The sequence below is a fragment of the Arvicola amphibius genome, chromosome 15, assembly GCF_903992535.2.
Source record: "Arvicola amphibius chromosome 15, mArvAmp1.2, whole genome shotgun sequence".
In the NCBI taxonomy this organism is placed as follows: domain Eukaryota; kingdom Metazoa; phylum Chordata; class Mammalia; order Rodentia; family Cricetidae; genus Arvicola; species Arvicola amphibius.
This window is the reverse complement of record NC_052061.1, coordinates 1,210,804-1,237,519: the sequence shown is the minus strand read 5'-3', so window position 1 is coordinate 1,237,519 and position 26,716 is coordinate 1,210,804. Positions and strand designations below refer to the sequence as shown.

General features: G+C 37.6%; 1 protein-coding gene across 4 annotated transcripts in view; it reads right to left on the bottom strand.

The window, feature by feature from the left end:
- Positions 1–26,716, bottom strand: part of Cdh8 (cadherin 8) — a 354,582-nt gene that overhangs the window by 137,668 nt on the left and 190,198 nt on the right. For all 4 annotated transcript variants that reach the window (XM_038312753.1, XM_038312755.1, XM_038312754.1 and 1 more), the window contains exons 4-6: positions 11,804–11,971; positions 8,694–8,881; positions 4,873–5,126 (exon numbers count right to left, since the gene is read on the bottom strand). In XM_038312753.1, coding sequence (XP_038168681.1) covers positions 4,873–5,126; positions 8,694–8,881; positions 11,804–11,971 — 610 coding nt within the window. The remainder of the gene's footprint in view (positions 1–4,872; positions 5,127–8,693; positions 8,882–11,803; positions 11,972–26,716) is intronic.

The window sequence follows — 26,716 nt, the reverse complement described above, 5'->3', positions numbered from 1 at the left end:
TAGATTCGAAATAAATTTATTGTAGGGAAATGGGCCACATGAGCTTTTTACCCAAGTGTCCACTTAATTTTAAAATTCACTGTATGTTAGGTATTCTGCAAATAATTCTCAATACTTCACACTGGTTTTGTGACTTTGCTACAAAACATGGCATTTTCACCAAGCATCAGTTGTTATCATTCTCAGATTCAAGAATCTGTAATCAAATAACCCACTGATGAACTCAGAAGTTAGTGAAGGTAAACCGAGGTTTAGGTCCTGTACCCATAACAATCTACCACACTCTATTGTACGTGCACCTCATCCTGGCAGAGTTTCAGCTTCTTTTCCGCAAAACTAAAATCTTACCATTTCTCAGTGCTTGGGAATAATGTTAGATTCATCAAATAAGCTTCTCATTGATTCCGCCATCCATCTCCCTGATCACCCTGTAGCTCACAGCCAGCAGTAACACACTGTATATAGCAGCAAGGCAGATGAGTGGGGTCATCCCACACAGATGCAGCTCAACACCAGAGACGAGCTATTTTTCTGCTTCCCTTGTAGTTATACTGGTGTTGGTGAAACAACTTAGAAAACGAAGAGTTCAACTTGCAGTTGCAGTGATCACAGGTAGAGACCAGACAGTAGGGGGCCAAAATAGCCCCTGCAACAACTTAGTCTAGAAAGTCAGATACTACCAGGAAGTAGCAATGAAACCTTCTGGAGGTGGACCTTGTATAAGGAAGTTAATTTTCTTGGGTGTGCTTTTCTAGAGGATATTGAGGCTGTTGTCTCCTCAAATCTCTCTCTCTCTCTCTCTCTCTCTCTCTCTCTCTCTCTCTCTCTCTCTCTCTCTCTCTCTCTCTCTCTCTCTCTCTCTCTCCCTGTCTCTCTCCCTCTTCCCCTCTCCCTCTCTCTCCCTCTTCCCCTCTCCCTCTCTCTTCCTCTTCCCCTCTCCCTCTCTCTCCCTCTTCCCCTCCTGTCGTCTCTCTCTGCTTCATATCTGTTATAATGTGAGAAGCCTCTTTAGCAACATGATCCCAACTTTGATACACGGAATTGTCACAGGTTCAAAGCACCATTGCCACATAATCTAAAAGTCTGAAACTGTGAGCCACTAAACCTTCCTGCTACTAAGTTGATTAAAGGCATTTTGCTACAGGGTTGCAAAGTTGATGGTGTGAGTTGTTTCTCTCACTGCTGTGACAAAATATTTGACAAGAAGCAGCTCGGTGAAGAGGGGTTATCTTGTGGTTTGTAATTTGAGGCACAGCTCATCGTGCTGGAGAAGGAAAGGACGTAGCTCTTGAGGTCACCTTCACCTACAGTTGAAAGGCAGAGAGTGATAGATGCTGGTGCTCAGTTTATTCCTTATTTGATCGAGTTCCAGATCCTGGCCCCTAGGAGGATCATCTAAAGCAGAGTAGACAGGAGAGGTTTCCCCCCCCCCCCCATCTCAGTTAAACCTTTCTGGAAAACACCCTCATAGACACACTTAGTGGTATGTTCCCATGGTGATTCTAAAGGCAGATAAGTTGATAGTGAAATTCACCCATCTGTTTGTGTGATGCTTGAAGGGCTCGCTGTTTTGTCTTCATCACCTTTCTGTGTTAAATGATGACACTGACTAGACCTATCACCGCGAAATGTTATCAAATTTAACTAGCTTATTAGCATAGGGCTTAAGACATAGTGATCACATCAGTGAAAATATTGTGATCACCAGCAAGAGAAAATTAGAAGAAACGACATTATCTACGTTATTTATATTCTTTGAAGTATATCTTAACCCAAACAAACAACAAAATAATGAGTAAGCCAAAAAGTACCATTGTCATTTTACATAGATGTAGCCACTTTTAATATAATTCTCATCTAAACTAACTACTAAATATTTAATTTTCATTTAGTCTTAAAACTGAGAGCCCTGAAGACTTGTCTCAGTGGTTTAGAGCACTCATTGCTCTTACAGAGGACGTTATTTTAATTTCTGGTTCACACATGGTTGCTCACAGCCATCTGTAACTCCGAAACTAAAGGATCCAAAGTCCTCTACAAACTTAGTGCATACCCCTCACATACATCGTGCAAAAAGACGCATTCAGGCAAAACACAGATCCACACAAAATAAATTAATTAATTGCTAAAAAATTATAATGTGTGATGGTGTACTCCTTATTAGCTAGTAATACTGATGAGCATCACGTCTAATAAAGTGACATCATGTGCTCAATGTCTTAGGAGGAATGGTGTATCTTATGAGGACACTGAGTCTCAGGGAACTGGAGGAATGACAGCTATGCTTCAATGCAACACTAATATGATTTTGACGTAGTCTGAGTTGAAAAATATCGTCCTTAAATAAATTTGTCAGAAATTATTGTACATTATTGAGCAACACGTAGTACAGAAGAAAGAGGAAAACCCTTAATTAACGTTCCTGGGAGAGAGACAGAGTGATCATGGGTTTTCATGTATATGAGAGTTCATTTTTCTCTGGACTGGAATATTGAGACATACAGAGAGGAACACAATTCTAAATGTAGGTATAAGTATTTCAAAATGCAGGATATTTCAGCTAGGAGCTGTGGAAATGGAATTGCACAGGAAGTCTATGATCCAGCAAACGACTCCATGCTTTAACACAGCAGATGCCACAATAGCTGACTCTGTTTTGCAGGATGGCAAAGCAAATATTATCCTGAAAGATGGATACACTCTTGTCAGTGTATGAAATACAGTACTTCTAAAGAGAAAATGATGCGTAGCTCTCTGTAGCCCAGAGATGCCCTGAGACGTCACATCCTGTGGATCTATTTTCAAAGGAAAAGTTGTTCTAAACCCATCTGCTAGTTTTATAATGACCTTTTCTCTGACCTGGTTAGTTGGGAAATCTAATTTTCTAGTCAAATTAGCTGTTTGTGGATAGACATAGGGAAGTTACTTTCTATAAACCAACAGGTACAGGAGGGTGGCAGAAATGCCGAGATGATATCGGATGGGGGAAAAACACAGTGGTTCAGACTTTAAGTGTCACCTCCTGGGGCCAGTCTACCTGTCAAGACTTTGTGGAACCCACATTCTCGCTGACATATCAAAGTCTCCCACACATACTTTGACATAATGTCTTTCTCTTTGGATGGAATCAGTATTGAGTCGAAACCTGCACTTGCCTCGCATACATCAGAACCACTGATACATCTGTATCAGCAAAGCACACTGGACCTGCCCATCCTCCCTTTAGCTGAACTGGAAAATGACCCGTTTTGAAGCTGCATGTTGCCGTCGAAGAGTCCCTGGCTTCCTCCACACACACCTTCTAAGCGGTGACAATAATAGATATGGCCGTAATTGGTTATAGTGAGAATCGCAGCTTAACTCCGTGGGAACTGCGTTTACTTTCAATAACACTGGTTTACCATGAGTATGATGGGGGAGATTATAAAATGTGTAAAATCAATGTGAGGTGTAGTGACCCTGGCTTTTGCCTAGTTTTGTGATTCGTTTGGAGGCACACAGCTCCTCAGCCCTCATTGTTGATTAAGAACATGCCACTCCATAATAATAGCATTGTAACTTGTGTGATGGACACTGTATTTGGAACACACACACACACACATTTATGTGTATATGTGTGTCTGATCATAAGTGTGTCTCTTATTTCTTGGGAAACAATGATTTATTAGATTCTTGAAAAATCATGTGTTGTTTATAACAATAGAAATGTCAACAAATCAAGGTTTTTTTCAGATGCATAGTAGCTGAAGGACACAAAGGTCTAATATATAAACATAAAATGTCAAAAATACATGGAAAAGGAACTATTAAACTAGTATCAAAATAAAACAGACATTGCAAAGATGCCAGTCCTAGATATCTTAGCTTAGAAATTGAAAATGTTTGGGATTTTCATACCTACATTTATACCTTTTACATACACACTCACATACAAACTCTCACACACAAACATACTCATTCACTCTCAGAAAAACTCTCTTTCTCTCTCTCACATGCACACAGAAGCTTGTGCGTGTGCTCCCCCTCCCCCCCCCCCCGACACGGACACAGACACATATATGCACACACACTCACACATATGACAATAGTTGAAATCCACTCTCAAACACATTATTAGGCAACAGTTCAACCTTGGAGACTAGTACAAAGGTAACAGATGTTAATTAAGAGTGATTTCCACGTGAGCATCTTTACTGTAATATGTTGACTTCTAAAAAATAAAATATGCCTACAAATCAAATATAAAATAACAGAACTGGGCCTCATTTTAAAGCAAAAAATAATAATTTGAAGAAGTGATTATTTTTCACCCTAGGAAAAATTCCTAAGCTAGAAATTTATAAACATGGGGTATTTTTAAATGACACAGAAATATTTGTCTTTCTGTAAAAGAAACCAGTCCAGAAATGCTGACTTCTCAGAATGCTCACAAACTGAGAAGAAGGTGATTTCAAACCCACATTCAGAAACAAGATAGGCACTTCTAAATGCAGTGACATGGTGGTCTCATACCTCTGAATTCTAATATATAATTCACTATATCTGTCAGAAGAGACAAAATACAACTGGCAATGCTCATGCAATACTAAAAAATAATAAAGCATAAAATGAAAAAGATCCATCCCAAAGTGCTATAAAATGCCTACAATTTTGCATCCCCATATAGCTTTCCCATGAGCTGGAATAACTTGATTTATTTTGATATTCCTGTTTCTAGGCATTTTCTGTATCTCTTAGTAGACAAATATATGAATGTACACACCACCCACACACAGAGAGAGGATAAAGTGACAGCAAGCCCTTTATCACAGAAATCTCAAAGGCTCCTCTTGCCCTATGGGGCAGCAAGTACTGCCCTTAAATGAGAAATACCTTATTGGACTTGAAGTGATGTCAGGGTCACGTGCTGTCACTTGGCCAATCACAGAGTTCAAAGCAGCATTTTCATGAACTTCAAGGAGGTAAGTTGGTGAAGAGAAGACAGGGGGCTCATCAGCGTCCTCCACAACAATTTTGACTGTTGCTGTATCCTTAAAGGGTCCCCTGCCACTGAAACGTGGGTCGATGTGGATATTGGCTGCCTCCACCTTCAGCGTATAGGATTTTTTGGTCTCAAAGTCCAGAGGCTGTTAAAAAAAATGACAAAGATGAATGCCTCTCTCTAAACCATAGCAGCAAGAACAAATGAGTATAATGGGGATGGATGGAAGTTATCCTCATTTAAGCCGGTTTGTGACTCTTAATGGGATCCATTCCCCTAAATTCAACCTGTAAATTTTGCAGGCATTTATTGATACTCGTTTGTTATACGAACACAGCAAAGTCTAATCTATTGTTTCTCTCATTTCACTTAGAATTCACAAAATATTCGCAGCCACGAATTGTAACATCAAATTTTCGCTTCCGAGTCATAATAAAATTTTACTATTGATGACATGACCAGCATGCTAATCATCTGGTTAACCGGGTTTCTGCTGGTGGCAGATAAGGCAACACTGAATACCAACTCTATCTCCGAACAATATTTTATCATTTCTGCAACAGCGTGTGAAATAGAAAGGGCTAGAAATGATCCTTGTTTAAGTCCAAGGAGACCCTCACAAAACATGATTTAGCACTAATACTAACAAAAAGCATTTCATATCATTTCCAAAACATTTCTACTCTAACGGTTTGTGTGACTGAAATGGGGTTTGTCAGTTTTTAGGACATTCGTATGTCTCTGTAGAAGTGCTCTTCTGTGGATCAGGCAAACATGCACAGAGTTAGGCTTTCATAAAGAGGCCTATTTTGGTTTATGTTTAGACAAGTGAAGTGTGAAGGTAAATAAATTGATGCAATTATGTCCGACTTTGCTCCACACTAATCACTTAGAAAATGACATTACATCATTGCTCTAACATCATTCCCTAACTGTCCAATAGACTTTGTCAATGGTGAGTGTGAACCTAGTGATATAAGAGGATACGTTCTCTCACATGCATTAGAACCAATCTGTACCAGAACCCATCCAGGCAAATTCCTGGCAACTCACAATACTCCACATTTTAAGAACGTAAGTCTGTCAAGATTCGAGAAGATAGTTTATGTATGCATTGCAATTTCTCAGAAGAAGCAGAACTTTAAATCTGCAATGCAGATTTTTAGAAAATAGGAAGCTGGAACAAAAACTAACATCAGTGAAGTCTTACAGAGCACTTGCGAAAGATTAAATATATATTCTTATTTCAAACATTCAAGTTGATTTTTATATTTGAATGCAGATGTAATGGTACTTAGCTCTCCTTCCCAATGTTTTTGGCTAAACAATGAAAACACACTTCCCTGTTTATTATGAAAGAAGAGAGAGAGAGAGAGAGAGAGAGAGAGAGAGAGTAGACTTTGGAAGAGACGATTTTGGATGGTATGAGAAAAAATTCAAACTCTGCAAAGCACCTACACTTTAATAGGCTTGCAATTCCATGTACTTTATAAAATCTGCTCAAAATGTTCTCCGTAATGTGTTAATAGTATTGTTAATTGAAAAATAGTAATTGTGTATATTTAAGGTACAATAGGATGCTAATACACAAAATGAGGACTTCATCAAGTCAATTGACATATCCATCACCACAATGCTTAATCAGTTTGAGTAGATATAAAAAATCTATTCGTCTAGAAATGCTGTTCCACATTGCAAAGAATATCTTTAACATTGTATAGTTTTGTAGTTTTGGACCCTTTGATCAACATCTTTCCTTTCTCTTTCACCTCATGCTTTCATAAACTTCAGTCTCAAAGAGCTCTCTAGGGAATCTCCATATAGATTCCAGATTCTTTCATAGAAGGAGTGCAGGTAACAATCTGCCTAAATGAGAATTTAGGCTTCCTGTACCTTATTTCAATTTTTTTTGCGTCAGTAAAAACCAAAACCAAGTAGTTATCCAAGAACGACTAGACCTTTTCTTCTTTTTTTTTCTATAATTTTCAGCCCAGCTTAATGAACACAAGACACACTCTGGTATCCTAAGGACTTTATGAATTAAAAAGCAATGGCATTAGCCTATAGAAATTTGACCCCTCATATACTCTTCTCTAAAATCTACTTGTGTTTTCATGTCAAGAAGTATAAGGTATATGCCTCCAAGTTCAGAAATATTAGTGGACAGAATCACGGTGAGCAATCAGTGTTTCAGTTTATAAAATTACCTGGCAGAAACAAAAGACAGTAATTAATAGAAACATTAAAAATTGAATTAGGCATTTTATTCAAGGAAGACATGGTTAGGAGTGGTTCAGCAACTGACTTAAACAGAATTACACACTAATCTACTAGAGACGCAAGCTTTTAAATATTTTCAACTGTTGGTTCAATGTCGTATCCCAGCATGAAAATAGCATTGCTCACTAAAGAATTAAAATAAATAGCCGGGCGGTGGTGGCGCACGCCTTTAATCCCAGCACTCGGGAGGCAGAGGCAGGCGGATCTCTGTGAGTTCGAGGCCAGCCTGGTCTACAAGAGCTAGGTCCAGGACAGGCTCTAAAAAAGCTGCAGAGAAACCCTGTCTTGAAAAACCAAAAATAAATAAATAAATAAAGCCATATCTTCAAAGTTGATTGCGAAAAATTTTAAACAAAAATGTATTTAAAAAAATCCATGTTCCCACTGTTGATGCTCTTCAATAAGAAAATTAAGGTCATTACAATTTCACATATATTTTTGAGATTCCAGGTATTGAATGCAATGATAGCCAAGGATACCTCCACTTAGCTACATTTCCAGGAGAAAATTACCTTCATGTCATATAATAGAATTGCATAGCAGGCTTAGTGTTGTGAATTTTAATTCTTATAAAGGCAACGAAGAAAAAAAATGATTGGTTCTGAGAGTGTGTCCCATCACGTATTTTTTTATTCATAAATTAGAAAAATCTATTTAAAACATCATGGCCAACAAAGATGTGAAGGTGAATATTGAAGAAAGTACCATGTCTTCCATCACAATGGATCTCTTTTTACACAAGTAAAACTTTGTACGCATACATCATGAGCTCCATTTTACATGAAGAGTTCATGACAAAGAGCTTCTTTGAAAGCAGAGTTCTCAGTGAGGACTTGGGGAAATGTCAACACATTTGGGTGGGACAAATCAAGAAATGGGGGAGCAGAAATATGAGAGTTACACGGGGAAAGCCTAAAATCTATTGAACTTATTGCGTCTAGAGCACAGCTGTTCCCACTGAGAAGCCATTAAAACTGTAGGTGATTGTATCCTGGAGTAGTTTCATCAGTCAGTAGTAGCTGTTTATTCATTTTGTTCTCAGTTGGGTAAGGGTTACTTGACTTCAGTGCCCTACATAAAGACTAAGTGATTTTATTTTTTATTTTATTTTATTTTTTATTTATTTTACTTTATTTTATTTTATTTTGTTTTCCCTTAGAGGAAAAAAAAATCACTGAATCATAAATGTGGACATAGTAGTAAGAGGCGGTTTCCCTCTGGCAACTGGTTTCCAGGAGTGACATCTGACATGTGATGTGGTCCGGAGAGACTGGTGATACTGTACAGAGCTATTATACATACTTTCTCATCCCTCTCTTCAACTTAAATCTAAGTACCTACCAACCCTGGGCTCTGCCTGTCTACTCAGCTCTCAGAGATTTCAAAAGTCCAAGAGAGAGTGAAAAATTGAAGTAAATATTCGTTAGCTTACCTTTCTTAGTCTTATAACACCATCCTGGGCCTGGGCATCAGAAGTGATTTCAAATAATGCTGTTCCATCTCCATCAATGATGTCATAGGATGATTGTGCATTTTCACCAATATCCTGGTCATTAGCTTTAACCCTTCCTATCGCAGTGCCAAGAACCACATCCTCTGGTACTGAGAAGTGATACAAACCTTTAAAAAGAAGAGACACACTGGGTAGTACATCAATACTGCTCTCTCACTGATTAATTTAGCACAGTTAATTGGACATTTCCTATCTTCTGGATATCCATAGAGATGTTACCAAGATAGCAGTAGTGATGGCAGAATACCTCTTCTATGGAATGTGTAGTCATGTAAACAAGTGTGAAACAAGTGTTTCAAAGAAGTAGTGAACCCTCTTCAAAAATCTTCAGAGACAGAGACCTTACCTATTCAACCCTATGTTTACTGAGTGTTTGTTTAAAGAAATCATGTCAGAATATTAGTGAGTCTATGTGAATTTTCTTTCCTACTTTCTGTATAATCACATTGCCTGCCTGTGGGGATATTCATTGCTGCCCCACATAAAATACTAAGCTAATTTCAGCACAGAGAGCTCTAATGTGTAACATGCTGAAAGTCATTTTTGAACTTACTTTTATATTTACTAACTTGTAGACCATTTTTGATAAAATCCAATTACTAAACTTCTGCCATGCCCTGCAGCAAGCTGTCCAGATACATGAAATACTCCTCTTGTCACCAAATTCTTCATTGCTCTAAAGACTAAAATCCTACCTTCCAAACTCCCTAGGCGAAAATACAATTACAGTGTGTTTTCATTCTCCTATGGGGACAGTAAAGAACATCTAATCAGTGACATTTGTCCTATTTTTATTCCAATTTCTTGGTTGAGATGCTAGTTGCAATCATGTTCATTGGTCTAGTGGAAGCTGGAGGTACTCAACCACTCACCCTAGCCATTAACACATTTGTGCTCACCTGCCCTACATCTGTCTACCTGTTCTTGCATTTCTTTGCCTCAGGGCTTTATTTTACCTTCAGATTCCATTTCATCCATTGCATGTCAGGCAGAAAGAACTGTTTCAGCACTGATTTGATTCACAGAAGCAGTTATCAAAGACTGACAGGAGTTAGTGTATGAAATGCTAGACTCCACCCTTTTCTGAAGGGATATCTTTGAGTTGGGGCCAATTTTTAAAAATGTTTCCAACAGTTCAGACTTTTCTCAGTGAGATAAAGGTCCACAAATCCACAGTTCTAAGTGTTTGGATTGTGCACCCCTTTGGCTTTCTAACATGCCTCTTCTTACTTCCCCACTGGTGTTCCTTGAGGAAGTTAGATTACTTAGATTCAGGTTCTTGTTTCAGGGCCTGATTCAGGTAAACTGAGCCTCGAACAATCAGAGAGACTGAGTCCTCATGCAATCACCAGGGGAAAACAGTCAGTCAATGAACAACAAGCCCAAAGGATAAGTTACATCTGTAGAACATTACCTAATCACAGTTGAAATGCAAATGGTGAATCCCTGAATAACTATGGTTTGTATTATCCAGTAGAGTTTAAGACTAGTTCATTTGATGAGTAAAGATCCTTGAACCCCTTTCCTTAATGATGAATTAAAACTCACTTAGAATCATAATGTTATGGGACTGAAGAAGAAAACCTCTTTGCAAGTAGTTTTACCATAATGTGGACAAAGAAAATAATTCTGTCTAACACAAGCTGCCCAATCTTTCATGGTTTGTATTCAATGTGAATTTAGAGATTATCCCTTCTGTGTGCTTATTACAAATTAGCCAGTGAGTGGACTTTGCCTTACTGCCGATCCTACAACTTGGGGCCTTGAAAAGTCATGAAAATGGAACATTCCTTTATCCCCTGCCATTCTGTGTACCAGGCTTTTTCCTTAGGGATACCAATCAGCTCCCAAATCATGGCACAGAGACTTAATATTCTTTTTACTAATGCCTGTCTCAGCTTAGGCTTGTTTCTGCCTAGTTCTTTTAACTTAAATTGACCCATTTCTCCTTATCTACCCTTTGCTTCTGGGCTTATTCCCTTCTTCTGTGTATCTTACAACTGCTGCTTCTCTACATCTGGCTGCCTGATGTCTGCTTGGCTTCTTGCCCCTGGTGTGTCCCTAGGTCTCTCCTCCTCTCATGTTTCCTATTCTCCTTTTTATTCTCTATGCGTGCCAGCCTTGTTTATACCTCTTTTGCTCAGCTATTGCCCATTAAGCTCTCTACTATACCAATCAGGTGCCTTAGGCAGGCAAGATGAAACAGATGCAACATGTCTTTACATAATTAAAACTGCATCCTTACATTCGATGTTAAACAAATGATGCATGGAAAAACTACAACACATCTTTGATAACTTTAAATAATATTCCACAACAGTACTGTGTGTTCTTGTCATCTTCATCAGGGTAATAATAGTTAATAATCATTTCCTCAACAAAAGGAAATGCTTTAGAAACTCAACTATCACTCCTGCAATGCAATAATCATCTTATGGCAAAAGATGAACCACATATTCCTGAGTGAACTGCAGAGGTAGCAGGAAGCAAAATAAAAGAATGGGTAAATGGTAGGATCAACTATTTCAATGATTTTTTTCTTTTTTTTTTTTTTCTTTTTTTTTTTTGGTTTTTTCGAGACAGGGTTTCCCAGTAGTTTCTAGAGCCTGTCCTGGAACTAGCTCTTGTAGACCAGGCTGGCCTCGAACTCAGAGATCCACCTGCCTCTGCCTCCTGAGTGCTGGGATTAAAGGCGTGCACCACCACCGCCCGGCCTAATGATTTTTTCTTAAAAGGATCATAAGTCATAGAGGGACAGATAAAAGTTGTACAGTTCGCCGGGCGCAAATACTGGATTAAAATCAAGGACAAATTTTCATCATTAACTTAAGCTCTTTCTGATTTATTATCTACTTTACCTATGGTATTTGGAATTTTCTCAATGTCCTTGAAATTATAAAAATGGAGATAAATGTGTATCTTGACATGCTTTTCAAATTAGCAGTCTATAACTGTTATTGGGTTGTAATGCTGAGGAAAATTTTACTAGAAATCTGCCTGATTTGTGAGTACTTCAGGAAATCACTTACTCTGTGCAAATTTTGGAGGATTGTCATTAACGTCAGTAAGGGTCACTGTAAGTGTTGTGGTTCCAGACAGACCTCCGGAGTGTCCTCCCATATCTTTGGCTTGAATTACGACCAGATACTCCTCCTTGGCTTCTCGGTCCATGTTAGGAAGGGCAGTTTTTATAATAGCTGAGGGAAATAAATGGAAAAATGAACTTCAGTAGACCATTCATGAAGCGATGGGTATGTCACACACACACACACAGATACACAGACACACATATGAATACATCAAGAGCTGGCTCGAGAAAAATTTCTTTTCTGCTAATATTTAACTGGTATATGTCTGTAGTATTAATGTTGAGTCTTAATGGGGTCATAGGCATTTATAGATAACGCGCAAAAGCACCTATTGTAAGGCTTTATGAGAATTTGTAAAGATGTACTTTAGAAAACAAACTGCCTACCAAATTAAAGTATAAATCACAGCATAGACTCATCTTAGCAGAAAAACCCTGCATGCGAAACAATGCTGCAATTTATCACACACCCCAGTTCCCTTAGAAGATGAGTAAATCAACAAACAGCTTGGAGGCTCTAAGGTCGAAGATAAATTATTCTTCGGCTCACAGATAACATTAAGAAGGTGAACAAAATAAATGAATTAGTATAATCAACTCCGACAAATAGTACACCAATTAGAAGTAAAACAGACAGATTAGATTTAGATATCTGTTAGATTTAGAAATCTCATTATATATCTTTGAAGTTATTCTGAAAGCTTTTTACATAGTTCTCTATCTACTCACATGCCTTTTTTGCACTGATAAATATTGCCCAGATTCTAATCTAATGTCAAGTTCATTACGTGTTTAGTATTTATGTGTGTATGTCCTTGTAAACATGCAATCACAAATGTAAATGCAATACTACCATGTTTCTCGCAATTTATCATTTTACACATGAATGCCATTTTTATTTGCAGTACATTGTGTCTAACCCCACTGATCCTTACAGGCACATGGGTTTCCCTTATGTAAATTTATCACAAGTGTGCTAAATAGTCTCATGGTGACACATGTCCAAGCTATCCTATTCCCTCACCTTTCCAGCACCCAGTAATTTTGTTATGACCTTGCAACCTACATCTTTTGATGCTTTATCTTTTTTCTTTTCCTTCTTTTTATCCATCTGCACCTTCTCTTTCTCCTCCTCTTTCTATTCTTTGGCTGTTTGTTATTTTTCACTGATAGGAACACCCAAGGTCTCATTCATGACTTCTAGTCGAGTACTACTACTGAGCTCTGTCCCCCAGCTCAGCACTATGTTTTTCTGTTTCTTATCATCTCACTTAATTATGCATCTAAGCAATCCCTTCTGCATTTAAGTTCTCACAATTAAATAGTCCTATTGAGTGGTTGAATATTAAAATGAGGTTGTAATTTAAAAAATAATCTGTCTAAACTTAAAAATCATTGCTAGCACCATACCACCATTATATAGGTCAGTTCCATCCCTCATTTCCAGACCCTAAACATAATAAATGTTGATCATCCCACGCTCTCTTTAAATCCCATACCTTCATGAATATAGATAACTCCTACCCTCCTTTCTAATCCAACACCCTTACTGTTTATCGATTCTAAAACCGCACTTACAATTTCCTTTTAGAACTCACAGTTTTAATTAAAACTGTCCGTCTGTGAAGGATTTCCAAAGAGTTTGGATCTTTGAATAACTTGGGGAGCATGAGAGGGTGTGAAGCATCAAGAGAAATAGGACTCATCCAAGCACTAAACATACTTGGGAAAGTCAGTGAGTTCCTTCCATGATGTTATTCATTGCAAACACTTTTGTATCAAGGCTACCCATACAGTCAGTAGTTCATTGAATTACATTCTTTGTTTACAAATATTTGCCATTTAATTATGATGTATTTCAAGGGAAGTATTTATTACAATATTTGACCATGATGTATACAACTCAGAGATCACACATCTATTGATAGAAAGAGGCTGCTTGTTGGTTTCCAACAGTTCAGACCTAAAATAATCATACAGAAACTATATTAATTAAATTACTGCTTGACCCATTAGCTCTAGCTTCTAATTGGCTAACTCTTATATATCAATTTAACCCATTTCTTTTAATCTGTGTATCGCCACATGGCTGTGGCTTACTGGCTAATGTTCCCTCTGGCTCCAGAGAGGCTACATGGCTTCTCTGTAACTCCACCCTTCTTTCTCCCAGCATTCAGCTTAGTTTTCCCTGCCTATCTCTGTTCATTTGCCCTTTCAGGCCAAGCCAGTTTTCTTTATTAATTAAGCAATCATATTCACAGCATACAAATGGGAATCCCACATCAATCTATTGTTTTTTGTTTTATATTTTGTTTTTTTTTAAAGTGTGGTGTCACTTTATTATTATTTGATTTTGGATTATTTATTTTAATTTTTTACAATTGTAATATAATTACAGTACCTCCCCTTTCCTTTCTTCTCATTAAACCCTCCCATACACCTCTTGTTAAAATGCAAAGATATAAAAGGATAAGTCACTATTGAAATGAAAAAAGAAACAAGGAAAGTTATAGGATACTCAGACCCATCATGAGCATGCTGGTTTACTTTGCTGTAGATATGCATTTCCATAGCTCAGGATATGCTTTACTGTAAATGGGTCCACTTTTCATTCAGAAATTTAGAAGATTTTTTGTTCATGTAATGTTAAAAGGAATTTTTATAAAATTTAGGAACCAATATCATCTGTAGTCATCTGGTCCATTAAAGTCTGCATTAGGGATTTCAAATTGATATAGTATTTTTAATAATCACAAGGTATTGATATAATGCCTCCAAAAGAGAGCAAAATTTTTGAAGAAATTGTTTGGTGCAGGTCTCTACATAGAACATCTCATGTTTTTTTGAATAGGATAGTTTTTGCAACTACTTCTGAATAATGGCAACTTAAAATTTACAAACCTCATCATTTAATTTATTGTTGGAATAATTTTTAAAGTGTGTCAAGGATATTTATACAAAACAGCTTTGTATAGGTAGAAAATAGCATGCCTTGTTTAATGTTGCAATAGGTTATAATATCATAGCAGGATCAAAGAATCAATATGGAGGGAATTCTTATGAAATTAAGTAAGAGCAGTGTCATAGGTCTGTATCAATTATAGAATTCCGTGTTCCTCCAACGATGATACCTATCTATCATACTCCCTAAAGTGTGTCTATATTGACAAGTTAATTGTCCCTGAGACTATTTTCTTTAATTGAAGAAAAGCATACCCAGCTTCTTATCATCATCAGTCTTCCTAAGCTTCTGCCTATGGAAAATAGTTTTGAAACACACAGGATTCACTATTTCACCTTGTCAAGTGGGGATAACAGTAAGTTGCTCATAGTAGGAATTCTAAGACAACTAAGATATATACATCAAAATTTGGGAACGCTGTGGTGCACTCCAAATTCTTCCCTCGCCAACATTTGCCCACCCTTTCCTTCTCTTTCCCCATCGTTACTGTATCTAGCACTTATCTTGATGGTAGAGCTCTAAGTATTCTCCAGCTCTTTCCCAGTTTTCTTATGTACACTCTGTGCTGACTCTCAGCAATGAAGAATGATGTTAATGCTTTGCTCAAGCAAACCTATTACTTTCTGAGTTTCTGTAATATTTCACCATATCAGATCATTTTAGAAGGTGGTAAGAGTGAAGAAGGGTGAGTTTCCAGACTGCACAAGAACTTTCATCACATATATGGACACTCTTTTTTTTTAAATTTATACTTATTTCTGTAGCAAATCTCTGTCTAATATCTCATTGTCTGTCTTACTCCTTCAAGCATAAGGTTGTTGATGGCATTTCTGTTGCCAGTTCTGGATGCTTCACTTGTGGTAACCATTAACCAAATCATCTTTTGTCGTGAATCCTTGTGTTAAGTTTTTCCTAATTACCCATTTGTGTCAGGGGTATAAAATAAAGTTGATATATTATTACATTCTAACCCATGGGCTAAACTCATTGTCAGTATTGTTGTTTTCCAGGTAGTCATAGCTCAGAAGAATTTTCTTTGTAGTCCCGAGGATGGGTCACTGAAAATCAGAGTGTGTATAAGCCTATCAACAAAATAAAAATACCACCTTAAGTGAGTAATTCAATAATATCAAGCTGGAAAGTTTTCTGTCTAACGACTTTGCTCTTTATCTTCTCTTCTAAGAGGTTGGGAGTTTCTTTGCTGATTGATAAAGCAAGTGGGGATTCCCTCCAAGGTTTCTTCAGGACACACAACACAAGTAATTGGCTTCAGTTCAGACTGTATAATGAACAGTTTGCCAGAGCCTACTGCCTCTAATCTTAACCTCAGTACTAGCAGCAATTCATTACCAAATCCAAGACAGAGTTTCTAGAACTTTCTAAGCAGCAACCCTGGGGCTATAAAGGCAGTGTAGTTGAAACTGCTAGTGCCTCATCTACCAGTTTTCTCTTGTGTTGTTGTCCTAGCTATACATGTTACTTGATATTTTATTCTACTCAAAGACAGGTCATTTCACTTCCACAACGTCGTAAGACTTTGAAAACTCTTAAAATAGAAGGCTGAAATTGTATTGAAAGTCTCTTCAGCTTTGACTCATATTTTTACCCACAGTTCAGCAGCAGTAGGTGTTTATGAACCAAAGAGGATTTTTTTTTTAATGAAAATATACTGGTTAGTCCTTTATATACTCCAAGTTAGAGCAGAAAATGAGTAATTGGAACAGGCTTTTTTTTTTTTTTTTTTTTTTTTTTTTTCTGGTTTTTCGAGACAGGGTTTCTCTGCAGCTTTTTTAGAGCCTGTCCTGGAACTAGTTCTTGTAGACCAGGCTGGTCTCGAACTCACAGAGATCCGCCTGCCTCTGCCTCCCGAGTGCTGGGATTAAAGGCGTGCGCCACCGCCACCCGGCGGAACAGGCTGTTTTTCTTCTCAGATTTGTAGTCCAAAAAGTTGGACATTGAAAGAGGCAAAAAATCTTCATTTAACTAGCACTGCTTGTCAGTCCTCCAGTTTTGATTTTAATAAAGGGAATGGGAGCTTCTTAGCACCTTTCTGTCACACAGCATAAACCAAAACGACTTTTGGTAGTCTTGATTTTTATGAAACTCGGTATTGCTCAAGATATGAAGCACACATCCCTTTTATTATCATATTAGCCTGTGTTTGTACATGTTCTTATGTGTGGATAGTCACATTGTTTGCCATGATCAGCTGCACGTTCAAGAGGTCATGTGTACTTAACACTCCTTTGCAACTTCGTAGCAAATTAGGGAATACTTTTTAAAAAATATTATCTGACAAAATATTTTTCTTTTTATTATATTTTATTGAGCTCTACATTTTTTCTCCCTGCTCCCCTCCCTGCCTCTTACATCCCCCCCCAAAAATAACTTTATCTGTACCAGCTCGTTAAGTCCCTTGATGTGACTTTTTCTTTTTTTAAGTTGCCATTTAAGACAATGGGTTTTTATTAGCGTGCTTTCTTACACAATAATACTTTATTTTGAGCTTGTCCAGTCTCTTTGCCCCTTCCCCTCCATGATAACCTCTGTACTTCATACAGACCCTTATTTATCATCAATAATTTCTCCCTTTGCTGTCAATGATGTGTTTGAGGAATATTTTCTAACAATAGAAAACCAGTAGTTTTTCAAACCATAAATATTGCAGAAGAACTCTGAGTTAACACAATTATTTATTACACTTTGATTTCTAAATTTTATAAATTTCAAATCAGTAAATCAAAATCTAAAGTTTTGATTTGTCATCTTCTACAATTATGTAACCTTGTTTAAATCCCACAACATCTCCAGTTAAGTTTTTTCTTGAAAAATGCAGGGACCCTAACATTCCATACGTTTGAGAATGTCAAGCATAATTGCATTGTTACTTGAGGCAAACAACTGGTACTTACAGTTTCGATAATAAAATGGTGGTACCATTTTATGATGTGGTAGAGCTGTAGCAGGTTTGGGACTAAGTGGGAGTGTAGATCATTGAGTTTTCTATTGAAGGTTATACCTGGTACAAAAGCCTTTCTCTTTCTCTGCTTTTTTGTTCACCATCAGAACATCCTCCTCTACCCATGTTTCTTGCCTTGTGTAATTTGTCTTAGTTTGGGGTTTTATTGTGGTGAAGAGACATCATAACCTTGGCAATTTTTATAAAGAAAATATTTAAATTGCAGGGGCTCACTTACAATTTCAAAGGTTAATACATCATGGCAGGGGAACATGAACCATGAAAGGAGAGGGTGGGTGCTGGAGCTGAGACTGCTACATCTTGCAGGCAACAAGAATTCAACTGACTCATTGGGCATTATGCTGAGTATTGAAGCCCCAAAGCCCACCCCCACATACACACAACACACCTCCCCCAACAAGGACATTCCTACTCCAAGAACGCCACACCTCCTAACAATTGCCATTCCCCCCACGAGAATATCAGATTATGGGGGCCAATTGCATTCAAACTACCATATTATTCATGATGTCCTGCACAATTATATATGGCCAAGAAGCCATGTATTGAACCTTCTGACACATGTACTAAAATTAGTGATTCTTCCCTTCAAGTTGTTTCTATCTTGTATCAAGATAATAGAAATCAAATTAATATATGAGTTCTGCTCCAGTCTGTAACATTCACTTCCTAGGATCACAGTAGAGGCTGAAACTAATAAATTTTAATAGAAATTCCCTAGAACTCCATTTTAAAAATCTAATCTAATCAGATAATTAATGAGAACATTTATTTTCCATGAATTAATTCAATGAATGCTTGGAACTGGCACTGGGAGTTGAGATAGGAATGGTGAGGGATTTGAGAGAACCATGGCAGAGGGATAAAGTGAAAGAGGGATGTCTTCCTCTGCAATCTACACTGATCTACTTGCTATGAATAGACCCATGTGCCTGTTTCCCTGGTATTTAAAAGACATGGTTTTACCTTTACTTTATTCAATCAAATAGAGATTTCCCTAGTGCAAAATTTCAGAATAGAGAATCTTAGACTGGCCCAAGTTCTCTCTAATGCTAAACAGCTGCTCCTTATGTCTAACCATCGAGGTTGTACTTCTGATTAGAATCCTGTTTCAGACAACTCAGAAATGTAAAACTTGTATGTGATTTTCCCCATTTCCATTGTCTTTAACGTTATCATTTGAGAAGCATTTTGTATCCATCTCGAAAACTTCTTTTTATAATTTCTGTGATCTCACCAGATTGAGAGGCTTCATGAGAAAGGCAAGGATATGCTGATTAAGTCTTTTGTCATATTGAAGGCTGATTACTGTAATTCACTCCTCTCGGGTCTTCCAGATTGTGCTGCACAGAGATTGCAGTGGATATAAAATGCTGCGCTAGACTCCTCTTTAAAATGAATCTTGTTGAACACATTATCCCAGTTATGAAACCCCTACCTTTGTTATCCCCAGAAGCCCTTGCTGATTCAATGTGCAATTATTACCTCACTGTCTGTGAGACAGGGTCTTTCACTTATAACGTTAAAAGGCACAGAGTAGTGAGGATTAAGATCTTGCAGAAGAACCTGGACAACATTGTTTCTTCTTGCTGAGTATGTGATTGGTGCTACATGCTGTCAGTCATGAAGGCCAAATTCAGTTGAGGGGTTATGCATCATCCTTGCCTAGCATATTGCTCAAAACTGGTTTGATGAAAATGCTAAAGTTGTACAAAGATTTTATGAAGAAAGAAGGCGACTTAGACTAATATCTTAAAAAATAAGTCAATCTGTGTAGTAGGGAAGCTGCTAGTTTGTTTCCTGGCTGCCCAGCAGTTCAGATCCAAAATAACCACACAGGAACTATATTATTTAAACAACTGCTTGGCCAATAACTTAAGTGTATTGCTACCTAGCTCTTATAACTAGAATTAATCCATCTCCATTATTTTATATTTTACCATGACTTTTATGGCCTACCGGAAAGGTTTCACTGTGTCTGTCTCTGGCAGGGACTCATGGCTCTCTCAACTCCACCTCCTTTTTCCCAACATCATTTTAGTTTTCCCCACCTTGCTCTCTTCTATCCTGTCACAGGCCATAGACAGTTTCTTTATTAATCAATGGTATTCACAGCATACAGAGGGGAATCCCACATCAAAGAAGGTTGTATTTCTTTTCCTTTTTATGCAATAATATACAAATAAATGAATAGGCATATAGATAATACATAGATAGATAATACATACATAGACACACAGATAGACGGAGAGTATGTAGATAAAATAGGAAGGTAAATATATTAACTTAGATCTTATTAACGTCTATATACACTGGCAATGAATATGCATCTATAGATTACAACTACGGGTTAAAATATATTTTAAATAGGCATGTAATTAATGCATAGAGACCTTATTTGTTTGTGTTACTCCCCAACCTATATAACATAACCTCTATTCGCAGACCATTTATACTTAGGTTCTTTATAAGAAATTTAGAGGTTTAATGGGAGGGTGTGAGGTGGACGTTTGTGGGCTTTTCTATTTATGGGCAGCAACCTCATATTTTAGAGAATGGACTCAGGTATTAGAAAGATGAAAATTTGTTTTGAAAGAATTATACGTCATATGACCTTGGGATGAAAACATGAATCCCTTTAAGCCTGGTCACAACATATACCGCATATTTAAATTTTCAAATGAGAGCATAGGATTTGATATTATGAGAAGTTAAAATCTGATGTTTCCCCTGAAATGTCAAACACATATCCCTATGTAAGGAAATACATGTTTTGCATTTATACAAATCAATATATAAATTCACACATAAATTGTTTGCATTTTACAAATATAAACATACATATATGAGAATCAAAATTTAACTCTTAATTCAGTGGCAATAATGGGCATAAATAAATACGTAAAATTAGCCAAGTAGGACATTTCAAGGTATCAATATGCCTCATTAATTATTTTATAAAGTAAAAAAAAAAATCTTTTCTAATCAAAATTTTCAGAATGCTTTGTCCCTAATCATGTTTCTGTGAGAATCTCTTCACATCAGATGCCTCCGAAACGCAGGCTTCGTCCTTCTTCAGAGCTGCACATATATTAATGTATCTACAAACGTGTGCGGATAATGCAGCCCAGTCCGTTCTCTCCTTTTACTGTACCTCTTAAAGTCCATTAATCTTTTCAGAGTCTGCTCTGATGTTTCATCAGCAGCCAAGACTTCCCAGGTAGGACTAATTACTTTCTTCCTTTTTATCTTATGCACTTTTGCCGGGAACTCTCTTACAGCAATTAGTTTTGTCTTTTGTCCCAATTTCATTACCACTCTTAATATTTCAATCTGTCCTGAGAGCAAATTACCCTATACAAAGCCATGTCTCATTCATCCTCATATGTCCAAAACGTAACAAAATCCTGGGCACAGAATAGGTCTTCAGTAATTGTAAGAGAGAAGAAGAGAATACAAAGAGAAAGAAAATGTATGAGGGAGGAAAAAGCCTAAGGGGGAATAGTAACTGGAGATTTTTCAAACTTCCCAGAGATTAATGAAAGAATATGCAAACTCTTGATAGATAAGAATAATCTTCCTGTTTGGTCCTCTGTTCCATCAGTCCCATTCCAACTGGACTTGGTGGTCTCCCGTTAGATCTGTCCCACCGTCTCAATGGGTAAACGCACTCCTCACGGTCCTGACTTCTTTGTTCATGATCTCCCTCCTTTTGCTCCTCATCGGGACCTTGGGAGCTCAGTCCGGTGCTCCTATGTGGGGCCCTGTCATTTTCTCCATCCAATGCCAGGTGAAGGTTCCATACTCTCTGAATGTGGCTGATGGTGGAGGAGGACTGAGAAACCAAGGACAATGGCAATGAACATGAACTCTACAGCATGGATGGGCTCACTGTGAGCCTTGTCAGTTTGGTTGCTCACCTTCCTGGACATAGGGGGAGCTGGGAGGACCTTGGACTTAACATAGTGAAGGGAACCCTGATGGCTCTTTGTCTTGGAGAGGGGTGCAGTGGGGGTATGGGTGGAAGGGAGGGGAGGGAAGGGGGAGGAGGAGGGAAGGAGATGGAAATCTTTAATAAAAAAAAAAAGAAAAAAAAAAGAATAATCTTCCTGTTTCCAGAGACCAGAGATATTAGTGCTGTTGGGAGGTCACTGAGTGATTTTTAAGGTCCATCATTGTATCATTCCATTAGAACGGAGTCACAGATTCAAGTTGTATGAACTTTCAAGAGGAAAGGGGGTGGCCAGTGATGTGACAAGACAGTGTGGTACTCAGAGGTTCTTCTTTGTTCATCTAGACTCCTTATGCATTTCACAACTAGCATTCAGGTTACTAATTACAGGTCTCAACATACATGGGTACAGTGTTCTAGTATTGCACATATGCTCAGGAGTCCTCACAATGCTGAATAGGGCTGCAAATCATAGTAGTACTTTATTAATTTAATTACTATGGGATGAATTCATGAAAAAATGGTATATATTGTATATAGATATAGATAACAAATGATACTCTACTCCTACTTATTACATTTGAAGCTCCATAGTTATTTATCTTGAAGACACATGTAGACATAACCTCCAAAGTCTCCTTTAACAACTGATAGGAAAACAATTAGTTTTTGAGAGTTTGAATACTTACCATCTTGTAGATATTAGGAGTTTGGCACACTAGAACTGGAAGAAAAGTCTTAAGCAAAGTTGAATAGTCTGTGGCTGTACAAGGACTCATATTTCTTGTCGCTTATCTCTGATTGTGAAACACAAATGACATGATATAGTTGGCTTTTGCAGAAAACATCTCGACAGCATATAGAGTTGCATGTTTGTCTAGCTATCGCCTTCGAAGACACCAGGGCATCTTAATGAACCAGACAGGTATCTTTTGGTGTATTAACCTCTCTTCCATGTGCTTCTGTGTCTGAATATGTTTGTGGCAGGACAGTAAGCTGAAAATTTAAAACCACTGAAAATCATCCTATTATCTCAGTGTAAAAAATTGCATTCTTGAATGTAAAATTCCTGTTTTTTTTTTCATGTGGTATATCCTTAGATTAAGAAACTAAGAACTCTTAGTCATCCCACTGTGTAGACCATAGCCATATTTGTGTCCACGTCCATATGGAATAGGATGTGATATCCTAGCAAATGAATTAACAATCACATCACATCTCTACCTTGTTAAACACAACAAGCATAGTGAGTGTCAGGAATGGAGTTTTTTCTATCATAGCTCTTAAACCCACTGTTAGGGAATTCTGTGCACACCACCATTTGCAATATCAAAACACGACTAGCCAATAGCTGATGATACTTAACTGGCTAATTTTGAGTTATATGGAAATACTTGCAATTATTCCTATCCAGAATTAGGGTAAAAATTATTTTCTATTGAAAACATATCAAGGTAATCCTCAATCAAGTAGAATTATTTCTGTGAAGAGCATGATGGCACTATTCTTCTCCTAAGCCACAATCCCAATAACTAATTTATATACTAAATAGGTAAGGGGTGGTTCAAAGAAGGAACGTGAAAGTTGCCATGAAACTGGATGCTTTTGCCTAGGCATTCTGATCTAAAACACGTAAGAACAACAGGCCTGTACATGTGCAACATCACATTTTTTTTTGTGCTCACCTACAAAGATGTGGTCCCAAATTTAAGCATGAGTCTAAAATGAATTTGGTGACTATTTTCAAGTCTTAGAAAAAGAGTCTCCTTATCTATAATACGTATATAGAAACACGGTGATGACTATTCTTGGTTTTCAGCTTGATTACATCTGGAATTAAATAAAATCCAAGTGGCTGGGTACACTTGTGAGGGATTTTTTTTTCTTAATTAAATCATTTGAAGTGGAAAAACTCACTTTTATTCCTGATCTTTTGAGGTGGAAAGATATGGATCTAATCCAGATTTTTTGATGTGGTAAGATCCAGCTTTAATAAGGGCAGCACCTTTTTGCTGGCAGCCTACATAAAGGACATAGGAAGATTACTCTCATTGTTTGTGCTCTCATCCACACTGGCAAGTCTGTTCCTTCACTGGCATTAGAGCCTAATAGTTTGGGATTCTAGTGTATACTGAAGACCAGTTGAGACATCCAGCCTCCTGGACGAACAAGGACTGAATAGTTCTTGGACCTTCCCTTGGTATATGGCCATTTTGGACAATTGGATTTGCTAGACCATAGCCATATATATATATATATATATATATATATATATATATATATATATATATATATGTGTGTGTGTGTGTGTGTGTGTGTGTGTGTGTGTGTGTGTGTGTGTGTGTATACCAGGATAAGGATATTGCTATGGCAGACCTGATCATGCTATCTTAGAGAGAATAGGAAAAGGATATTGAACCTTGGGTTATAAAAGCCATTGAGTGTTGAGCACTCAATTGGCTGTTCTATAGGAACAATGTTTAGAGCAATGTAGATGCTGGATGGCTGGCTGGAAATTTTCACTATTTAAGTGAAGAATTTGTGATATCTGATCAGCTGGAGCTAAAGAATTAGATGTGAATAACAAAAGACTACACCCACCAAAGAAAACCCTTCGCTTTTCTGGGATAATAGCTACTGACCGGCTAGTCCTAAGAAAGTTTAAGAAGAAACCAGCATCACTGAGGTGAAATCTCCTGGAAAGTGGTTGCTGAGAGTCAGTGCACAGAAGCTCTGCTCTAGAGATAGACAAGGCTGCACCCTATGTCGGCACCCAAGCTCAATAGTGAAAGAGTCACCAAGGTGGTACTGGTTTTGAAGGCATGAAGGGCTCCTGAAAGACCCTTGTGTGGGGTACTGTGAGAGGCCAAGAGAGTACATTGGAGAAGGTGCAGCCTCACTGGCTATTGAAGCCCAGTATTAAAGGGGTCAAGCAAAAATATGTGAGAAATTTGGCACAATAAAGAGAGCCCAATAGAGGTTATTGAATAAAATGTAGCCCAGTTATAGAAAAGATTCTAACATTTTGGAGATGTCAGTACCATGAGTGAGTCTCAAACACAGCCCTAGTGATAAAGTGAAGCCCGAGTGAGCCTAGAAGCATGCTGTTTCTGCTGCAGACATTGAGTCTGTAAACTGATCTAGGTTTTTTGGAGAAACCACGATCACGAGTGAATTGCAGACATTGGACACTGAATTAACTAACTATGGGAATGTGGCTTTTTTAAATCAGTTTGTGACTGTGGGTTCTTCCCTCAGTAAGAATGTGTTTAACCTAGTTTTGGTTTTATAGGCAGCCACACTTTGAACTTTTAAGAGATCTTGGATTTTAAAACAGAATTTGAATTTTTGCATAGACTGAGCTTTTAAAATATTTGAGTTGGTAGAGACTGTGGGAATTTTAGTTTATCATTTGTGTGAAATTTATGAATCTGCCATCTTGAGATAAACAACAACAACAACAAAATAAATGTTATATCTTTAAAAACCGTTGTGTGTCAGAATGGTAAGGTGTCAATTGTCCTGCCTAACTTTCATCAGCCTGACATATTCTAGAGTCATGTAAGAGAAGAGAACACCAATTAAGAAAATGCCTCCATAAGATTTTGCAGAAGGCAAATGTGTAGTGTATTTTCTTAATGATTGGCGGCTGAGGGAGGAGCCCAGCCCATTATGGGTGGTGTCCCCTTTGAACTATTTGTCCTGGGTTTTATAAGAAGGTGGGCTGACTAAACTATGATGGAGCAGCAGTAAGCAGTAACCATCTGAGACCCTCTGCTTCAGCTCTGCCTCCAGGTTGTAGCCCAGCTTGATTTTCCTTTCATTGACTTCTTTCAAAAGCGATGGACTGTGTTGTAGTAAAAGCCAAACAAGCCCCTGTTCCCATCTTGCTTTTGGTCATGGTGTTTCATCATAGCAATAGTGCCCCTAAATATGTCAACCACCTGAGATTTTATAATATAGTATACCTAACAGTTAATAGAGTAAAACATAATCTTAAAACAAAACCTAGCTGATTTGTTCTTATTCTTTTTTTATGATTCAAAGGCATTCTGTGGTCCTAGATATCAGTCTGACATGCTATAGTATATTGATCACAGTCTGACAATACAGACAAGTAGGACATGATGTTTAAGAGCCTAGATTTGGTGTCTCATTTTGGGTTTATTTCTGCCATTTTAATCTACAGTTTTATAATTCATCAGGAAAAATTCTGAATATCCTTGAGCTCTGATTTTTCTTCTCTTAGAAGATAGTCATTAAAGTATGTTCTTTTTTAATAGCTATAAAGGAAGATTATGAGAGTAAATGATTTGGGTAGTAATTAAAAGCATGGTAATTATCCTATCGATACCATAAAGGAGAAAAGTTCCACTAAGGTCATGTTATAGTATACATGCTATTTACATAAGATTAACAATTTGGGGAAAGAATCTGATTCCATTGCTTTACCACAAGGACTATGAATACAGGGGTTCAATAAGGGTGTTTTTTTTTTGTTTTTTAGTTTTAGAAGCTTGCAACCCAAGGTGTCATGATGTACTAATCACATCCCAAGATTGCCCTCAGAAAGAAATTAGGAATAAGAATGAGCCAAAAAATATCCTGTTTGCTGCCTTCCACTGCCTCTTCGGTCTATTCAAATACTAAGTGAAGTTATATGTTGCAGTGAGCTGCCTTTTGACAACCTGATTCTTTTACAATCCAGAGGTACCATGACCTAAATATCCAATAACATTTTTGCTTTCAATAAACTCTTCTTGGAAATCCTCCTCCACTCTCCAACAACATGAAAGGCAACATGACATCTCCACTCTTCTTTGGGAGTAGAGGGTTGCTTTTGTCCCAACATAGTGGCATCTCTCCTCTCCTTAGTATGGCCCTACAAACTAATTTTGTCTCCTCCACATCTCCTGCCACTTGTCAGACAATGCTGCTGTGTGATTTCCACTTCACCAGA